We start from the raw sequence: 15523 nt of genomic DNA, 5'->3' as shown, positions 1-15523 counted from the left end.
CAGCCTTGGTTGTTGTGGAAGATGGGAGAAAAATTACTTTTCTTTTCCCCCTTCCCACTGAACTCTGGTAGTCAAAATGGGCTTTACTCTACTCGCACTACTCCCCCGCTCTCTCTGGAAGAAGGGGAGTTAAGTTACTATCTGAATTGCAGAGTGACAGATTGATCCAAGATACACTAAAGCTTTCATTATGGCACTGCCTTTGCACTTGAATTTGCTCATATTTCCATTATAATACTGGTTTTTAGGGGGTTTATAAATAGGTTCTTCACTTGGCACATGGAGCTGAGAGGAGCTTTTAAGAATAAACACATTACAGGGTTTTAGCTCTTTGTGGGGTTTTTTGTTTGTTTGCTTTTTTTAAACAGGTTGCTTGTTTTTTAAACATTTTGTAAACCATGGCATATTCTTTTGCTATTTTTAATCACTAATACTTCATTGAATTCTTTCAAGTTCAGGAAATGGCAGTGTTTCCTTTTTTGTAATGCCAGTTGTTGTATTAGGATTTTTTAATGCCATTAGTTTTATTAGGATTGAGTTCCATGTTAAGATTGGGGAAAAAGACAAAGCAAGAGTCTTTCATTCAAGTTTTTCTCTTAACCCATTGCTATTATTCATTAAACACTTCTAATAATTTTTTGCAGGAGGATGTTTAAGTCTGCACTTAGGAATTTTAGGGAAGTGATGCATAAATTAACTATTAGTGGAGTTTTTTCCAGAATGTCCTTTCATAAGCTATGCATATATACAGTCTCTTTCTCTCTGCTTGGTAATTTTTTGCAGTTTTGCAAACTGTATTTTTTATATGATACTTGTTTGATGACTAGATGACTAAGAACTCACTTTCTGATCCATTTTGTATTATTTTGAAATATTTTATATAATTTATGTGAAAACTGCCTTCCCACAGGCTATAGTACAGTAATTGTAATTTTATTTAAATTTAAACAAAATTGTAACAGTAGTATAATATAAAATCTTGGCATGTTTAATCCTGAAGATGTAATATAAAAACTTAAGCAAGAAGCAGCCTAACATGAAGGATAAAGTTTGAAGTGTATTAATGGGATATTCTCTTGAATGAAGGTGTATTAAATACACATACTGAAATCTAAAACTTTAAGAGATTCATTAGAAAGGAAATTGAACCCCACCACAGTCAGTCTGGTTGCTAATTTATCTCTTTTGCTTAGTTGGTTTGGTTGTTTGTTTTATTGATGTTTTTTTGTGTTGTGGTGGTTGTTGCTGTTTGTGGTTTGGTTTTTTTAAATTTTAGTATAGTCTTGGTGTGAGAGAATGGTGGTTGAACAACTGAATGGTGGACTGTAATATGTTTTTGTGAGCCCCTGAAAGCTGAAATTGGGATTTGTAGTTTATTTCACCAGGTAAATAATCCACTCCTATGGAGATGGTTCTTACAGTTTTTTTACCTTCATGTTGCAGTTTCTTTTAATTTCATGGCAAGATTTCGTCCTTCCCAAATAGATGTGCTTCATTGAGCCTTACCTGAAGGTCTGATTCACCTTCTGGGAGTGCCCATCTATTCTTGCTGCCTGTAAGGAGTTATAAGTAACTGGGCTTCTATAGATGGATTAGAGAAATCTCCATTATTGCTTTTCAGACAATGCCATCACTTGAAGACCTGCTGCTTATTAGCAAAATCCCTCTCTCAATAAATATCTGCATTTCTGTTTTATAATTGGTAGGAATGTTTGTGAAATATTGTGAACATAACATCTAGAATTCAGGAGACCTCATCTCCTTTTGTCTGTCTGTTTATTGCCTCTACTTTTGTTTGTGTTTTCTTGGAGGTGGATGGTGGCTTCTAAGGGTTTAGAAGATTTGGCTTCTTTTTTAGGCAATGGAATTTGGTGTGTAAGACTTGGAATAAGACTATAAAAGAACATATGAAGATTCTGAGTTTTTGTGAATCCCCAATATTTTTTATGTGCTTACATCACTCTGTTTAAGATTGTTGTGAAAGATGTTTTCATCCCAGACTTTGTTGGTAATAGAGTGTCTCATGTAGTCTTTTATGCCTCAGTGTATGAGAAAAGGGGAAAATCAAGGGAATGCTATTTATTTTCTTGTATGTTTGGAAGAAGTCAAGTACAACCTTTATTTGAAACTTATTGTAGATCCAATTCATAATAGAACTTTAATTTTTTCTTATGGAGATCTCTTTTTTCACAGGAATTTAATGAAGCTGCTTGTTAATATATTTTAATCACTCTTTTGCTGATCATATTCATATCATATTTGCTGTGCCTCAAGTTTTACCCTAATAGTTGCTTGCAGATATTTTCCATCTATCAACAAAAAGATGGAAGTGATGCAAAATGCTACCTCTAGATAGTCTGCAAAATACCAACATTTCTTCTGATATTAGACAAAACAAAGCATTTCTTACTTTACAAAATTTTGGATCTTGGTGGCTCTTTACTGTCACTGTGGTGCTTTGATGTGTGTGTGTGTGTGTGTTCTGTCTTGGTCCAGAAGTCATGTCAGAGCTGTTTTCTTTTTGGTTCTATTATCACGCAAGAAACTGTAAAATCACTAAGTAGATTGGCAAAAAAAAAAAAATCTTTTATTCTTGAATACTGTAGAAGCCATTTTTTCTGCTTTACTTGTATTTTATCCACCTGATTTATTTCTATTTTATATATTTATATATTTTTATATATATATATATATATATATATATATATACATACCCATTTTTTATTGTGCTTTGTTTTGCTTTGGTGAGGTTAAGTCAAAGGACTAGAAGTCAGGAGTTCTGGGTGTTATTTCTTGTCTCTTGGAAAATTGCTGGAGGTCACCTTCTGTTAGTCACTTAACCTCTCTCTGCTTTACTACAAAATGGAATTTTAAGCTCAGCAGGTTTTTGAAAAGTAATTCATTAATATTTTGCAAAAAAATGCTTTGTAGTCCTTGGCTGGCAGGTGCTGGAGAAATAGAAATTGCATTTCTATTTAAATACTGAAATTATCTAGTACTAGGGTTCTCATGTTGATTCTGTTCTCCTGTAATCTATTAAAGCATTAAAGGCAAGGAAAAGGTATTTTAAAAAGCTCTTGTTTTGTAACAGCCCCATCTTTAACTTCTGCTAATGGCTATCTCTTGTCAACAAAGTGCAAATCAATTTCAAGGCTAAACCCAAACTCTCTCATTTGCATATTGTTAACTGCTCTCTCTTTTCCTGTTAAACAGGAGGAAAAAGTCAATTAGGTATGAGGCAGCTGTCTTATTAATGAAGGGATGGGATAAAATGTGAGGAACTCTTCTTTTGTAGCATATGCTTCTGAGCAGCTTGTTTTTCTGAACAAGGACAACTGCAGAGTACCGGGTTTTGTCTATTACTTGCAAGGCTTCTGCTTTTTTTCATTTATAAAATCTCATATTTTCATTGTCAAATATTACCAAAATGAAGAGTTGCTCTTTACTTTCGTTGTAACCAAATCCTTGTCAGGCCAGAGGGATCATATGAAATAGTGTAGTTGACAATTACCATGCATACACATACATTAAAAAAATAAAATCTCTGTCATGACATTCCTTTATGATTAAAACTTTGTTATAAACCATAAATGAATTATGGAAAAGAAAGCTGGAAGAAATCATACTGATTATCCAAAGGACTTGGATAAAATGGCATTTCTGAGACCTTTATATTCTAAAGGATTATTTACTGTCTACTTACAGAACATCTTAAGTCGTTTTGCAGAAGGAGAGGGTTTCCTGTTTAGCGCGGTGTTTTTGTAAGCTAATGAGGGCAGAGCGTGAGCCATAGGCAATGATGCTGTGATATTAGCTGTGACAGGGAGCTTGATCATAATTATCTTAACGAGGATAGGGTTAATTACAGTGGAAACTTAAACTTTTTTCTGTTTGAATGAGGCGGCACTGAATACGTTGTGATGTTTTGTCGGTTTGATGTGACTTTGAAAATTGCAGTGGAAATCTCTTGGCAACACTTGCTCTCCTCTGGGAGCAGAGTGTGAGCCCTGCAATGAGGTAACTGAGACGGTACCTGTGGGTGAGATAATGGGCAGCTTTCATGACATTAGAGCGGGGACAAGCAACATGCAATCCACCTTAGTGATGTTTCTTAGCCTTTTGAAAGTAAGGGAAACAACTACTTGCCACCAGCCCTTCAGTGCTGGTTGCGTTGTTGTGGTGAGACTGTGTATTTGTTCTAGTATACTAACATGAGGAGACATTTTTTTATTCTGTGAACTATGAGAACACAGTACAGATTTGATTTTAGACTTAGTTTTATACTCTTGCTTAAGTTATTCCCCTCTTTTATACTCGCCTCTTAGGTTGCTTGTGCCCTTCTTCCTATGCTGTGTATATGTAAGCATTCCTCTCCTCTTTTGTAATGGGCTCATAAGGAAATACTTGTAGTAATTAATATTACTTGCTCAACCTCATTAAAAATAAAAATGACGGTATTTTGTACTGATTTCTGTCTCAGATTCTCAAAAATACTTTCTCTGTACCAATTTACAATTGCAATCCTTTCTTATCCCCCCATCTGCAGATGGGAGATCGAAGCTTTATGGAAGTTATGGGACTTGCTGAAGTTTGTACCATAAAACCAATTGTGTGGATTGTACTTAAAACTTTAACACTTTGGAGTACAACTGCTGGGCAATATTTCCTAATATATTATGGTGGTAGAGACTGTTGCATAGAATTCAGTAGGTAGTAACACTGAATGATAGCAAACATATTTTTTCCTTTTTTATTTCTTTGCTATGTCTTACCATTTTTGCTTTGGTGCTCTTTTTTTCTTCTGTTTAAGATTAAAACAAAAAATTCCATTAATACCAAAACAACATATGGCTGTAAATTTATATTAATGGCTACACTCTCTGTACTGTGGCAACCCCTCCCATCTCCCTGGACTCTGAATTTAGGTGATTAAATCACCAAGTGCACACTGCTCTGATGACATGAAAACAGCAATTATAAGCAACCCCCTGTGTAACATGGCTCCTTTTTAACTGAGCAGCTAATAACATTACATGGCAAAAATTATCAAAACCAGACAGGTGTAAGGAGATTTGCGCACAATTTTCTCTGCCTATCTATGGAACTAGTACCCTTGTGTTCAGCCCAGGGTTGTGAAAGAAAGGCTGTTTCACTAGGCAACTCCCTCTAGTGTTTCAGGGCCTTTTGTCCCACTTCATGCCTTGTCATTTTGTTTTATGCCTCCCCTGCAGCAGTTTTGGATGTGCGCTTTCTTCTCCTTGCCGGTTGCCAACCATTTGCTGATTCTCATGATAAGAGTATTATATTTGCATAACATAACTCAAGAACAATGTGTATTTTGATGCTGACACTGACCAGAGCCCAAGCAGTGTTTTTTCACAAAGGACCTATTAACATCCCATAAGGCTCTGTGGTGCTGACAAGGAGGTGGCCTTCTCTGAACCCTTTTGGCAAGTCGAAGTCATACATTGAAATGTGAGGTTTGGAAATAATCCACTATTTATATAATAAAGAGTATTTAAGGGGAATTTGCTAAACTAGGTTTGTCAAACTGAAATGAAAACTCATAACAGCTTGATAAACTCACTGCTACTTCCTCTGAGTTTTCTTGCCTTTTAAAGGTACTTGGTGGAAAGCACTGTCTAAGATGTTTGCTGCTTTCTCCTCTAATCTTGATTTTGGCAATACCAAGTCTGCTGTGACCTTTTGCTGAAATAGCTAGTTTAGTGCAGCCTACTAGCACAGCTTTTATTGGTGAACAGTTTATTTAGGCTGAATTGAGATGTTTTTTCCCCAATGTGTTGGTTAAAGGTACATGTAAAATGGGTAATTGTTACTGCGGTGAATATTTCAATAAAATGTTTATAATAGAGGCCTTTATTTTTTCAGCTTCACAAACTGTATCATCAAATGTAGTATCAAACTGTAATGATACAGAAATGCCATGGTCCATAGGTGGCAGGTCCAGCTGCTGAGAATCAAAATAGCATTAGTGATAGTTGCACCTCCTGTTCAAGAAAAGAGACTTTGGAATTCCTGGACTGAAATACACTGTTGCAGTATTGCAAAAATATTGCTTGAATATTCATAGTTCAGTGTGCAGTACCCAGTGTAAAGGTCACACACTTGATTTCTTTTGGTTGCTTGAGCTGTCTAAGTATGATCTATAAGTGGTCTGTAACTTCTAGCTACAAAAGCAGTATCTTGTTTTTGTTGCACAGATGAATGTTAAATTGTCTTTTCTATTAATACTTGTGTTTTCCTCCAGTAATTGTATCTGTGGAACCTTCTAACAGGGCCTTGGCTGCACTTCGATCTTTGCCAAGACCTGGGAAGGAGGGTGAGGAAATCCCCTCAGTATAAATGTCATTGGAAGCTGAATAAATAGTATAACCTGCATCTCCCTTATTCATCACATTCTATAAAAGAGCCAGGAGATACAGTGATGATCTTCCCACTGGTAGGCATAGTAGATCAGCTGTCAAGTCATGCAATCTCAGCATATCTTTAGGTGTCTGGTAGGTGAATGAGCTGTGAATGCAAGCCTGTGTGTATTCTTTGTATATCATGTGTCTTAGTTGATTAATATGTAGGAGTTTTTTACTGTTAGAATGAGCAAATATTAAGAATAAGGCTTAGAATAGATGCTTTAACAAGGCACTGAAATGTTCTTTTTTAGTTTTTTTGCCTTTTTTTTTTTTTTGGTATTTTGCTGTGAGAGAAATGAATGCTTCCAGTTCCTTTTTTATTTACAAGTAATCATCTTTGCTACCATGCTGTCAAATGCTCCTTTTTAAAGCTGCTCTCTGCAGTGTGACCTGTGGCTTGACAGTGGGACAGTAAGTTCCAAGAAGGAGGAAAGAAAATTCCTTTTCTGTCTAGAGAAATTCTGCATTTTATTTTGTAGAGAACATTTTATTTTGTTTGCATGAACTCAAAAAGCTAATTAAGAGGTTAATTAAAAAAAGGGGGGGGGATCCCCTCTACATTTTCTATTATTGCATGCAAGGTAACTACTAAGAAATTATACTCGAAGTAGTATTTATTATTGTTAGCAGGGTATGATATTTCTTGGCAGAAATGATGGATGACAACTTAAATTTGTGTCCAGGGAATGAAGGTGAACTGTGACAGAGTTATTTATCTTGGGAATGGAGGTTAGGGTCAGGCGAGGCTGGGTGCCTGAAGGCACAAGACATTGACAAATTCATCCTGCAGGCCCCATATCTGAAGCCTTTTGTTTTGGATCCTGGCTACTCACTAAGTGACCCGCATCCTTCATCCTGCCAGCATGTGAAGGATGTGTTGCAGTGCCAGCACTCCCCTTGCCACTAATGCTTGTCATTCACTCTTCTGACAGGCCCAAACCAAAACTATTCCCACTCCTGAAAGGGAAGGTTAAAATATTTATTTCAGCTCATAATGGCCTCCCTGATTTAGTGGAGTATCATTTTTCCTGTTGCCTTTGTCGTTTGCAGGTCACTAGAAGGACTGAAAACATTCAGTTACTTGGAAGAGCTGATCTTGGACAACAATCTACTTGGAAATGACCTTCTGTTACCCAGGTTACCCCACCTCCATACCTTAACGCTCAACAAGAACCAAATATCCTTTCAAAGAAATACCTGCAAAATGTCAAATGAGTTTTATGTGTCAGCCAAATTAAGGTACGTGAAATATAGCTCATGTGCCGACAAAGCATTCTCTCTTTTGGCACCTGGAATACTTCATAGTAATTTATTACAGGTCATTCATAAATGAAATGCACCATTATATCTTCCTGTTGCTCCATTTTTGTGAGAGATCTAAGTTATGGCTCCGAAGAAATCTTTCTAATAGATAAAATAGAGAAAGAAAATAATGTCAGCACTACCCGTGTGCAGCAGTTCCTGTGTTTGCTTGGGGTTCTGTTGCAGGCTGACCTCTAGTGGAATAGAGTGTGCAGTGAAACACTATTAGGTTTTAATACTTTAAATAGCTCTTAAAGCATTAAAGTAAAGTAAGATAAAATTAATTTAACCCACATAATAATTTTAATGATTGTCTCTATTTTCATGAAACTGGTAATATGCACAATTGGCTAGCTGCTGTGCAACTGCAGCTGTAAAAGCGTGTCACTGTCTTCTTGGTATTCCAGTTCTGTATAAATTCACATAAAATGCTTTCCAAATCAGGGTTTTAATACAGTAAAGTCTTTTGATGTATGACTAAGTCCATTTGTAACCAGTCACTTCTTCATATGCCTAAAGTTAGTGCTTATTTCTGTTTATTAAGAATAGATACTTCAACATTGGTCGAAATACTCTGAATCAGAGCCCCTAGTATGTAGGCTTACAGATAATGGTCTGTAAAAACTAATTATCTGCAAAGTCTATGGGCATTGTCTTGATTATTCCATAATTTTCTCAGACTTTGACCCATCTGGAGATTTGAAGATGCGTAATATATGATTTTGCAAAAATGAAGGTTGATCAAACTGTGGCCAAAAGGCCAACTGAGGCCTGCAGTGTCTTAGAGCACAGCCTGCTAAAGCCCTGGCCTTGTAATTGCAGTGTGAGGACAAGACTGCTCAACTGCAGGGTTTTATTACAGACAATGTAAACTGAGAGCAATTTACCTCCTACTAAAGCAAAATCCTCCTACTGAGGGGAATAAAAGTAACTGCAGATTCTATGATTTCTGCATTTATTTTTGACTCTATAAATAAATATCAGAAGAGTTACTTTCCTTCTTGGAGCTGTGGAAATTTGCCAAGTGTGTCTCTAGAACAGTAACAATTATTACTGTACTAGGTATTTGGCTAGATTTATGGTTAATGCAGGGTATTATGGGTTGGATTTGAGTAACTGGTCTTATTGTTCTGTCATTTGCTACCATGATAAAATCTGAACTCACGAAGAATGTACAAGAACATTTTTGGTGATGCCACTTACAAACCATGAAGTGTAACTTTGGCCATAAGACCAAAAAAGCACGTACGTGTATTTGTCCTATGGGCAAACTCCTGGAGGAGTTTCACACTTCCCAAAAAGAGAGCAGAGATATTCAATACTAACTCAGTGAACAAAATGAGAGGGAAAAAATTGTCCTGTCAGTAGCAGTCTTTGAAGAGTTTCTGCTGGTCCCACAGACAGACTAGAATAGTATTGTCAAGTGTGTGAGCTCTCAAAGTCAGGAAGGATTTGATATGTCCTGGGAATTTTTTAAATTCAATCTAAAAACTATGAAGTTAGAGATTTGAGATTATTGAGCTACCCAAGTTTTAAAAATAATATATACATTTTGTAGCTACAAATAATTTAATAGAGGAGTTGCAAAAATACTTGTACAACACCTATTGTATACAAACTGCCCAGAGAAGAAAAATTAACTGCTGTCTATCATTAGCATCCTGAGCCCTGGGGAGCAGTGATCTCTTGTAAGGAGGATACATCAGTGTACAGAAGCACAGAGGCCCTCCAGATTCCTCTCCTCCATGTTAATGCTGTGTTTGAAAAGCGTCTTATTTGAACTTTAATCACTTCTTTTAATGAATTATTTCTCTATAGAATTCTTTAAAAATGTTAAGGAAAAAAATACATTTAACAGAATAATGAAATGCATTACAGAAAGGATTGTTCAGTATATGAGAGTAGCACTATATAAAGGACAAAAGTGAGCAAAGAATACTGATCTGAAATAAAACTTCAGTGGGTGGAATATTGCCATGTATACATAAATATATACAGAGAGAGAGTGAGAGAGAGATTAAAATAAACAAAAAGCCAAACTGATCCCTTTGAAAATTGGAATAGCATGTAAACTTTAGAACACATATGAGAGCTTTACTGAGTATCTCTTAATATAACTGTATTCTTCTCTCCTTTTATTCTGGCTTCATTTAGATCCGCATCCTGTTTTGATAGTTCTGATAAGAGCTTTCTGCTCCTTTTGCGTGGTTCACTTATTGTGTGGCATTGCATGTGTAAATAACATTTGGGCCCTCCTAACATAATATCTGAATACTGTACAAATGTGAAAGCTTATCTGTAAATCAGGCAAAGGCTAAGAAGAATCATCTGGTATTTTTTTCTTCTGGTTGCCTATTGCAGTTACAGTCAGCCACTACCAATTTTTCTGCTAGAAGTGGAAGAAGCAAATTAAAATATTACAATCAAAAAAATGTGTTATCGTTCAACTTTCCTGTAATGAATAATCTGTTTAAAATATTTTAAAATGCAGTATATGTAATGGAAATACCTAAAGGAGAATCATCAGTACTGTGCAGTGTGTTGGATTATGAATCTAACATGCTTTATTTCATGCATATAGTATGGTTATTTTTTAAAAAGCCTGATTTACTTTGGGAAACATACCTTAGTTTCTTTCTCACACACTGTGGACAGCAGAAAGAGTGCAGATCAGGATGGATGGGGACAGAAGGGAAGTTACTTTTGGAGGAGGACTTATGACTGTAGTCACCTATGTTTGTAAAGGAAAGCCTCATTTCTCCTTTTAAGTGTGTTAACCAGATACTATGAATCAGTCAGGAAACTTCTAAATAGTTTTATTTCCCTGTGGGTGAGAATTCATGGCTTTTCACTCTCTGATCTTGACCAGTATGGAACAATATAGTGTGGACTTTTCAATTTCCTTTACATTTCAATCTTTATATTATATGTCAAAGCTACTCAAATGGGCAGCTTCAAAATTTCAGGAACTATCAAAAGATAGTTTGTCAGATATATGTATGTATTTATATACACACACACACACACACGGCTGTATGCTGAAAATTAGAAGCTCTTCACTGCCTCACTTGTAAACAGACAAATCTGATAATAAACCAGATCTGTGATTCTTTGTAATAAAACTATTTCTTTACCTAGTCCAGTAAGCTGGTCATACATTTAACATACATTCTATATACTTTTGAGGAACTTGTACTAAAATTTCTTGAGAAAAAGGTGTTGAATGTAGATGTAGCAGACAAAAAGGAGGCCCCGTGGATGGTGAAGGGCTTGGAGGAAGCTGAATGAGGAGCAGCTCAGGCCCCTTGGTCTGTTCAGCCTGGACAGGAGAGACCGAGGGCAGAGCTCACTGCAGTTCCAGCTTCTGCTGAGGGGAAGAGCAGGGCCAGGCTCTGATCTCTGCTCTGAGGTGACACTGACAGGAGCTGAGGAAATGCCCTGAAGCTGAGTCAGGAGAGGTTTAGGTTGGATATCAGGAAAAGGTTCTTCACCAGAGGGTGGCTGGGCACTGAACAGCTCCCCAGGGCAGTGGGCACAGCACCAGCCTGGCAGAGCTCCAGCAGTGTTACAGGTTTGCTTAACCCCAGAACTATAGATTATAATTTATTTTGCCTGTGTGCTTGTTCCTAAATTGTCCTCAAGTGCCTGAAGACACAGAAGTCTGACCAGAATCTCATTATATTAAGTGCTGAAGACTTGATGTTTAGATTGAGTAAATACATTAAAGTTACAAAATGTCTCCTATGACTCCCCATTCCCTCTAAACAGACAACTGAAGTGGTACAGAACTCTTCCTACATAGGCTTCTGAGTTCTCCACACCACAACTGTGGATTTAGTGAAATCTCTGTGGCTTGTTAGAGAACTTCTGTATCTTATGAGCCAAGAATCTTCTAGAATAAAGTGTACCTGAAATAAAAATTAAGTCCTGTGAATGCCATCAAGGAAGAGAGAAGTAGTCTTCTATACATCTGTGGAAAACAGAAGTAGTCCACAGTCCAGGTGATTCCTTATGCTGTTCTAGAGCAGTGCTTGCAGGATTTGAGCTGCAGGTATCAGAACTTTTTAAAAAATTGTGACCTGCTACTTTATTTTTTCCTTTGTGATACTTTTTACTTAATAATGCTGAAATATGGTCTTCAAATCTGCAGCCTTGGAACTATGGGGATTCTAAAATGCCTTTAAAAGCACTGGCAACTCCAGCTACATAAAGAAAACTAATGCTGCTCCAGTAGGCAGAATGGGATTTTTTTCCCCATATATTCAGTATGCAGGAAGCTCTTCATGAGATATGTGAACTTAGTTAATTATCATCCACTCTGTACCTTTTTCTTCTTGAGCAAAGTGGTTTCAAAGTCAGTGAGCAAGGCCTTGTCTCAGGGTCCTATCTCCCTACCTGATAGGGTTCAAGCCAGAAAGTGGCATACAAATGACCGTGTGTGACATCCTATTGCACACAGAGAAGAGGGAGATGTATACTTGCATATTGCAAGCTATTTCTGTGGTTATCCAACCTTGAAGACCTAGCACATTCTAATGGAAAAGCGTTCAGGTGGCAAAGATCTTTTCATGCTGCATTCAGAGGAGAATTGGTAACTTCTGATTCAAGGCTATTTGTATGTGGAACTGCTTGTGATTGCTACATCATGTTTGTTATAAATTTAATTGAAGCAAATGTTTCAGCTGGGAATAAATATAGGTACCTTGCTCATATATGACTTTGGTAGCAGTGTTATTCAGCTGTTTTAATATTAGGTTGATGGCAGTAACTGCATGACAGGTGATTAGTTGGCAGAAAACTTTTGAATGACAGTTTTGGGACTTCCTATGTCATGATCTGGAATTCTGCATGATATTCCTGATATTTTCATGCACATATTTCAGAAATATTTTGAATGTATGGTGATTGCTCTTTACTGTGTCTTCATGCTTCCAAGAACCTCCAAAAGCTGTAGTCAATGAAGTTCATTAACATGGAAAGTTCTTCTGCAACACTTTTGGGGAAGTGGAACGACTTTTTGAAAGATAATGGAGGAGCAACTTGGAAAGCAATGGGAGAGAGAACAAGAGTGGTTACTTTTCTGTATTTGAGTGTGTGACTAGTAAAAAGAATTGCTAGTAGACAAAAAGTTAACAGAAAGAAATCCCAGATTCTCTTGCATATGTCAAACTATATGTAAAAGGTAATTGTATGGTGAGATAGGAAATGTATAAGTTTTTTTAGACAGAATAAATTAATTTAGAAACTTAGCATAGATTATGTTTCTGCATGGGTTTGACCTGCAGTTTTTCCCAAGAACAAGCATGAATATGGTTATACCAATAATGCTGGTAAGGAAGGAAGAAATGCTATGGTGTTTGGGAATGGCCAGCATTAGTGCTCAGTACCTAAAGCAGCTGACCTTTATATTACTCTCCATGCAGTGTCTCTGCCCTGGAAATATGCAGAAAAGACACAGCTAAAGAGAATTCAGAACACAGAAGTCTGCAGTAGAGGAACTCGTGAAACATAATGAAATAGTTTCTTTGTGAATCCACTCAACCTGTTAGAAGTATAACAGAATAGTCCTTTGCTAGGCTTGCTGTCAAAAGACAGAGCTTAGCATCAAAATGACTGTCCCTGCTTGTGAGGTTCTCCTGAAACTGCTAAGTCAAGTGGCACTATCCACTCAGAATTTACAACTTTGTCCTGTGCAAATGTAATATTCCCTGGGAACTAATCTTTGAATGGTTTGAAGGGGGATGTAGTCCTGGCTAGCCACTAGAATTTTAGTCCAGGACACAGGATTTTCTAGAAAACAAAAATTAAAATGCTACAAGCTTGCACGGACAGTTAACTCTTAGCTAGAGAAAGGATTTGCTTTGGGCTTTTGCTTGTTTTTTGCCTTTGAGAGAACCTCAGAAGCAGTGGAATTGAGTATGAGAGAGAGCGAAAACAGGCAAGTCAGAACGTGCTTATTTGTAGGATATTTTTGGTTCCATGAAATTTGCAAGAAATTGTATTGTTCTACAGCTAAGCTGGACCCATCATAGTGCTGTAATTTTCAGAATAATTCTATTACTACCGTCTCAGTGTTGCTGGCAGCATTTGTCTTTCTGAACAGAGAATCTGGTGATGTGTGTAATGCTTGTGTGTGTCTGCTTGTGAGCAGTCTAAATGCGCACCTGTGCTATGCACATTGTAACAGTCTGAAGGGGCTTAAAAAGTTCACCTGCGAGAAATACCCAGTTCTTTAAACATTTCCCTAATTTAAAACTAGAAATAATGCAAGAAATAAGTACAGTTATTTGGATGAAATTTTAAAATATGTCCAGTGTGTTGCTGTTAATTGTACCTGAAGACCAAGTTAGGTTTTTGGGGGGAACCATTGTTGTGTAATTCCTGAGAATATTATAGCTTGTGAGCTGTAGAGCTGATGATTTAAAAATTTTAATTGTTACAGTTTTTATTTTGTTTTGTATCTGTTAGAAAGAGAGGCATTCACAGATTGGTAATGATGGCACTTGAATTAGGAGATGGATTACTACACTAAGGCTTTTTAATTATCACAACAGCAATACTTTAAACCATTTTTCAAACAGTAGACTATAGTGTAAGTGTTGGCATCACTGTTACTTATTCACCTGGTGATCAGTGGCACTGACTTTAGACAGATTAGTCGAAAGCTATTTTTACAGAGGTCTAAATAAATATATTTTCACTAGCACTGTCCATGGATTTAATTGTAGGTTTTGTTTTTTGGAGAGAATAGAGCTGAAATTGGTCTTAGAAGCGACTCAGCAGGATTTTGCAGCTCTTTGGCTCTGATTGCATCAATATGGCACTGCTTGGACTGCAACAATAAACCATAAAAAGGAAGTTGGCAATAAAATTTCAGATTTGCTTTGATTTTCTCTCTCCATATTTTCCTAGTGTTGTTTTATAAAGACATAATGCTTTTGGTGGCATCATATAGTTCCAGTATTGTGATTTAAATAAGTATTTGACATGCTAATTAACTAAGCACTACACTAGAAGTGCACCATGACTTATGAGTCATCTCTGAGAAATACTTAATCATGAGAATTTTAACAGGATATTATTTTTTTTCATACATGCTTTGTAAAAAATAACTGTGATGTTAGGTGAATGGGGCTTCTAGTTTTTAGGAGGTGCTTTTGCAGCTGAAAATAAATGTTCAGGGTTTAGCTATAAGATATTAGAATCTAGACACTAACCTCAAAATTTGGGAGATTTAGATTTTTGGAATGCAGATTATCAACTCCTGTTATTTACCTAAAATTCTTGGTGAATATAAGTTCTCTCTCTTCTGCTTTCCATAGGCTTTTGGGGTGTAGTCTTACACTTTTTGCACATCTAAGCTGACACTGTTCTCATAACATTTGTAAATACATTTTGCTATTTACTTTGAAGGCTGCATGTTCAGATGGAAGTTTGAATACGTGTCATGCTCCACATTCAGCAAACTTCTGGGGAGAACAGCTTTCACACAAGAAACAGTTCTGCTGAACTGAGAAGCAAAAGTCCTGCATGTTTGCTTCATAAAATAAGCAAAAATTAATGACTTGGCTTTTTGGTTGTTGTTGGGGTGTTATTTTTATGGTTTTTTCTTTCCTTTTGATAGGAAATTACCAGATACAATCAAAGTCTTGCAATAGCCAACCTCCTGTGTGTGATTGCTGTTATGGCAATTGCTGTCTTTTGTAATAATAAACTATTTCTCTCAGGGAGCCTTTTTGCGACCTAAGCAATCCTGAGAGAAATTAAGTGTTGCTCCTGGCTGAGGGAGGGTG

General features: G+C 36.7%; 1 protein-coding gene across 35 annotated transcripts in view; it reads left to right on the top strand.

Annotated features, from left to right (window-relative positions):
* Positions 1-15523, top strand: part of LRMDA (leucine rich melanocyte differentiation associated) — a 728564-nt gene that overhangs the window by 348549 nt on the left and 364492 nt on the right. For 33 of the 35 annotated variants that reach the window (XM_077784575.2, XM_085583463.1, XM_085583460.1 and 30 more), the window contains one exon: positions 7479-7610. In XM_077784575.2, coding sequence (XP_077640701.1) covers positions 7479-7610 — 132 coding nt within the window. Of the gene's footprint in view, positions 1-7478; positions 7668-15523 lie in introns of all 35 variants that reach the window. The other 2 variants (XM_085583481.1, XM_085583476.1) reach the window with 1 other exon arrangement.

Source organism: Lonchura striata, chromosome 6 (assembly GCF_050655825.1).
Source record: "Lonchura striata isolate lonStrDom1 chromosome 6, ASM5065582v1, whole genome shotgun sequence".
NCBI lineage: Eukaryota > Metazoa > Chordata > Aves > Passeriformes > Estrildidae > Lonchura > Lonchura striata.
This window is presented reverse-complemented; position numbering and strand designations above follow the sequence as displayed.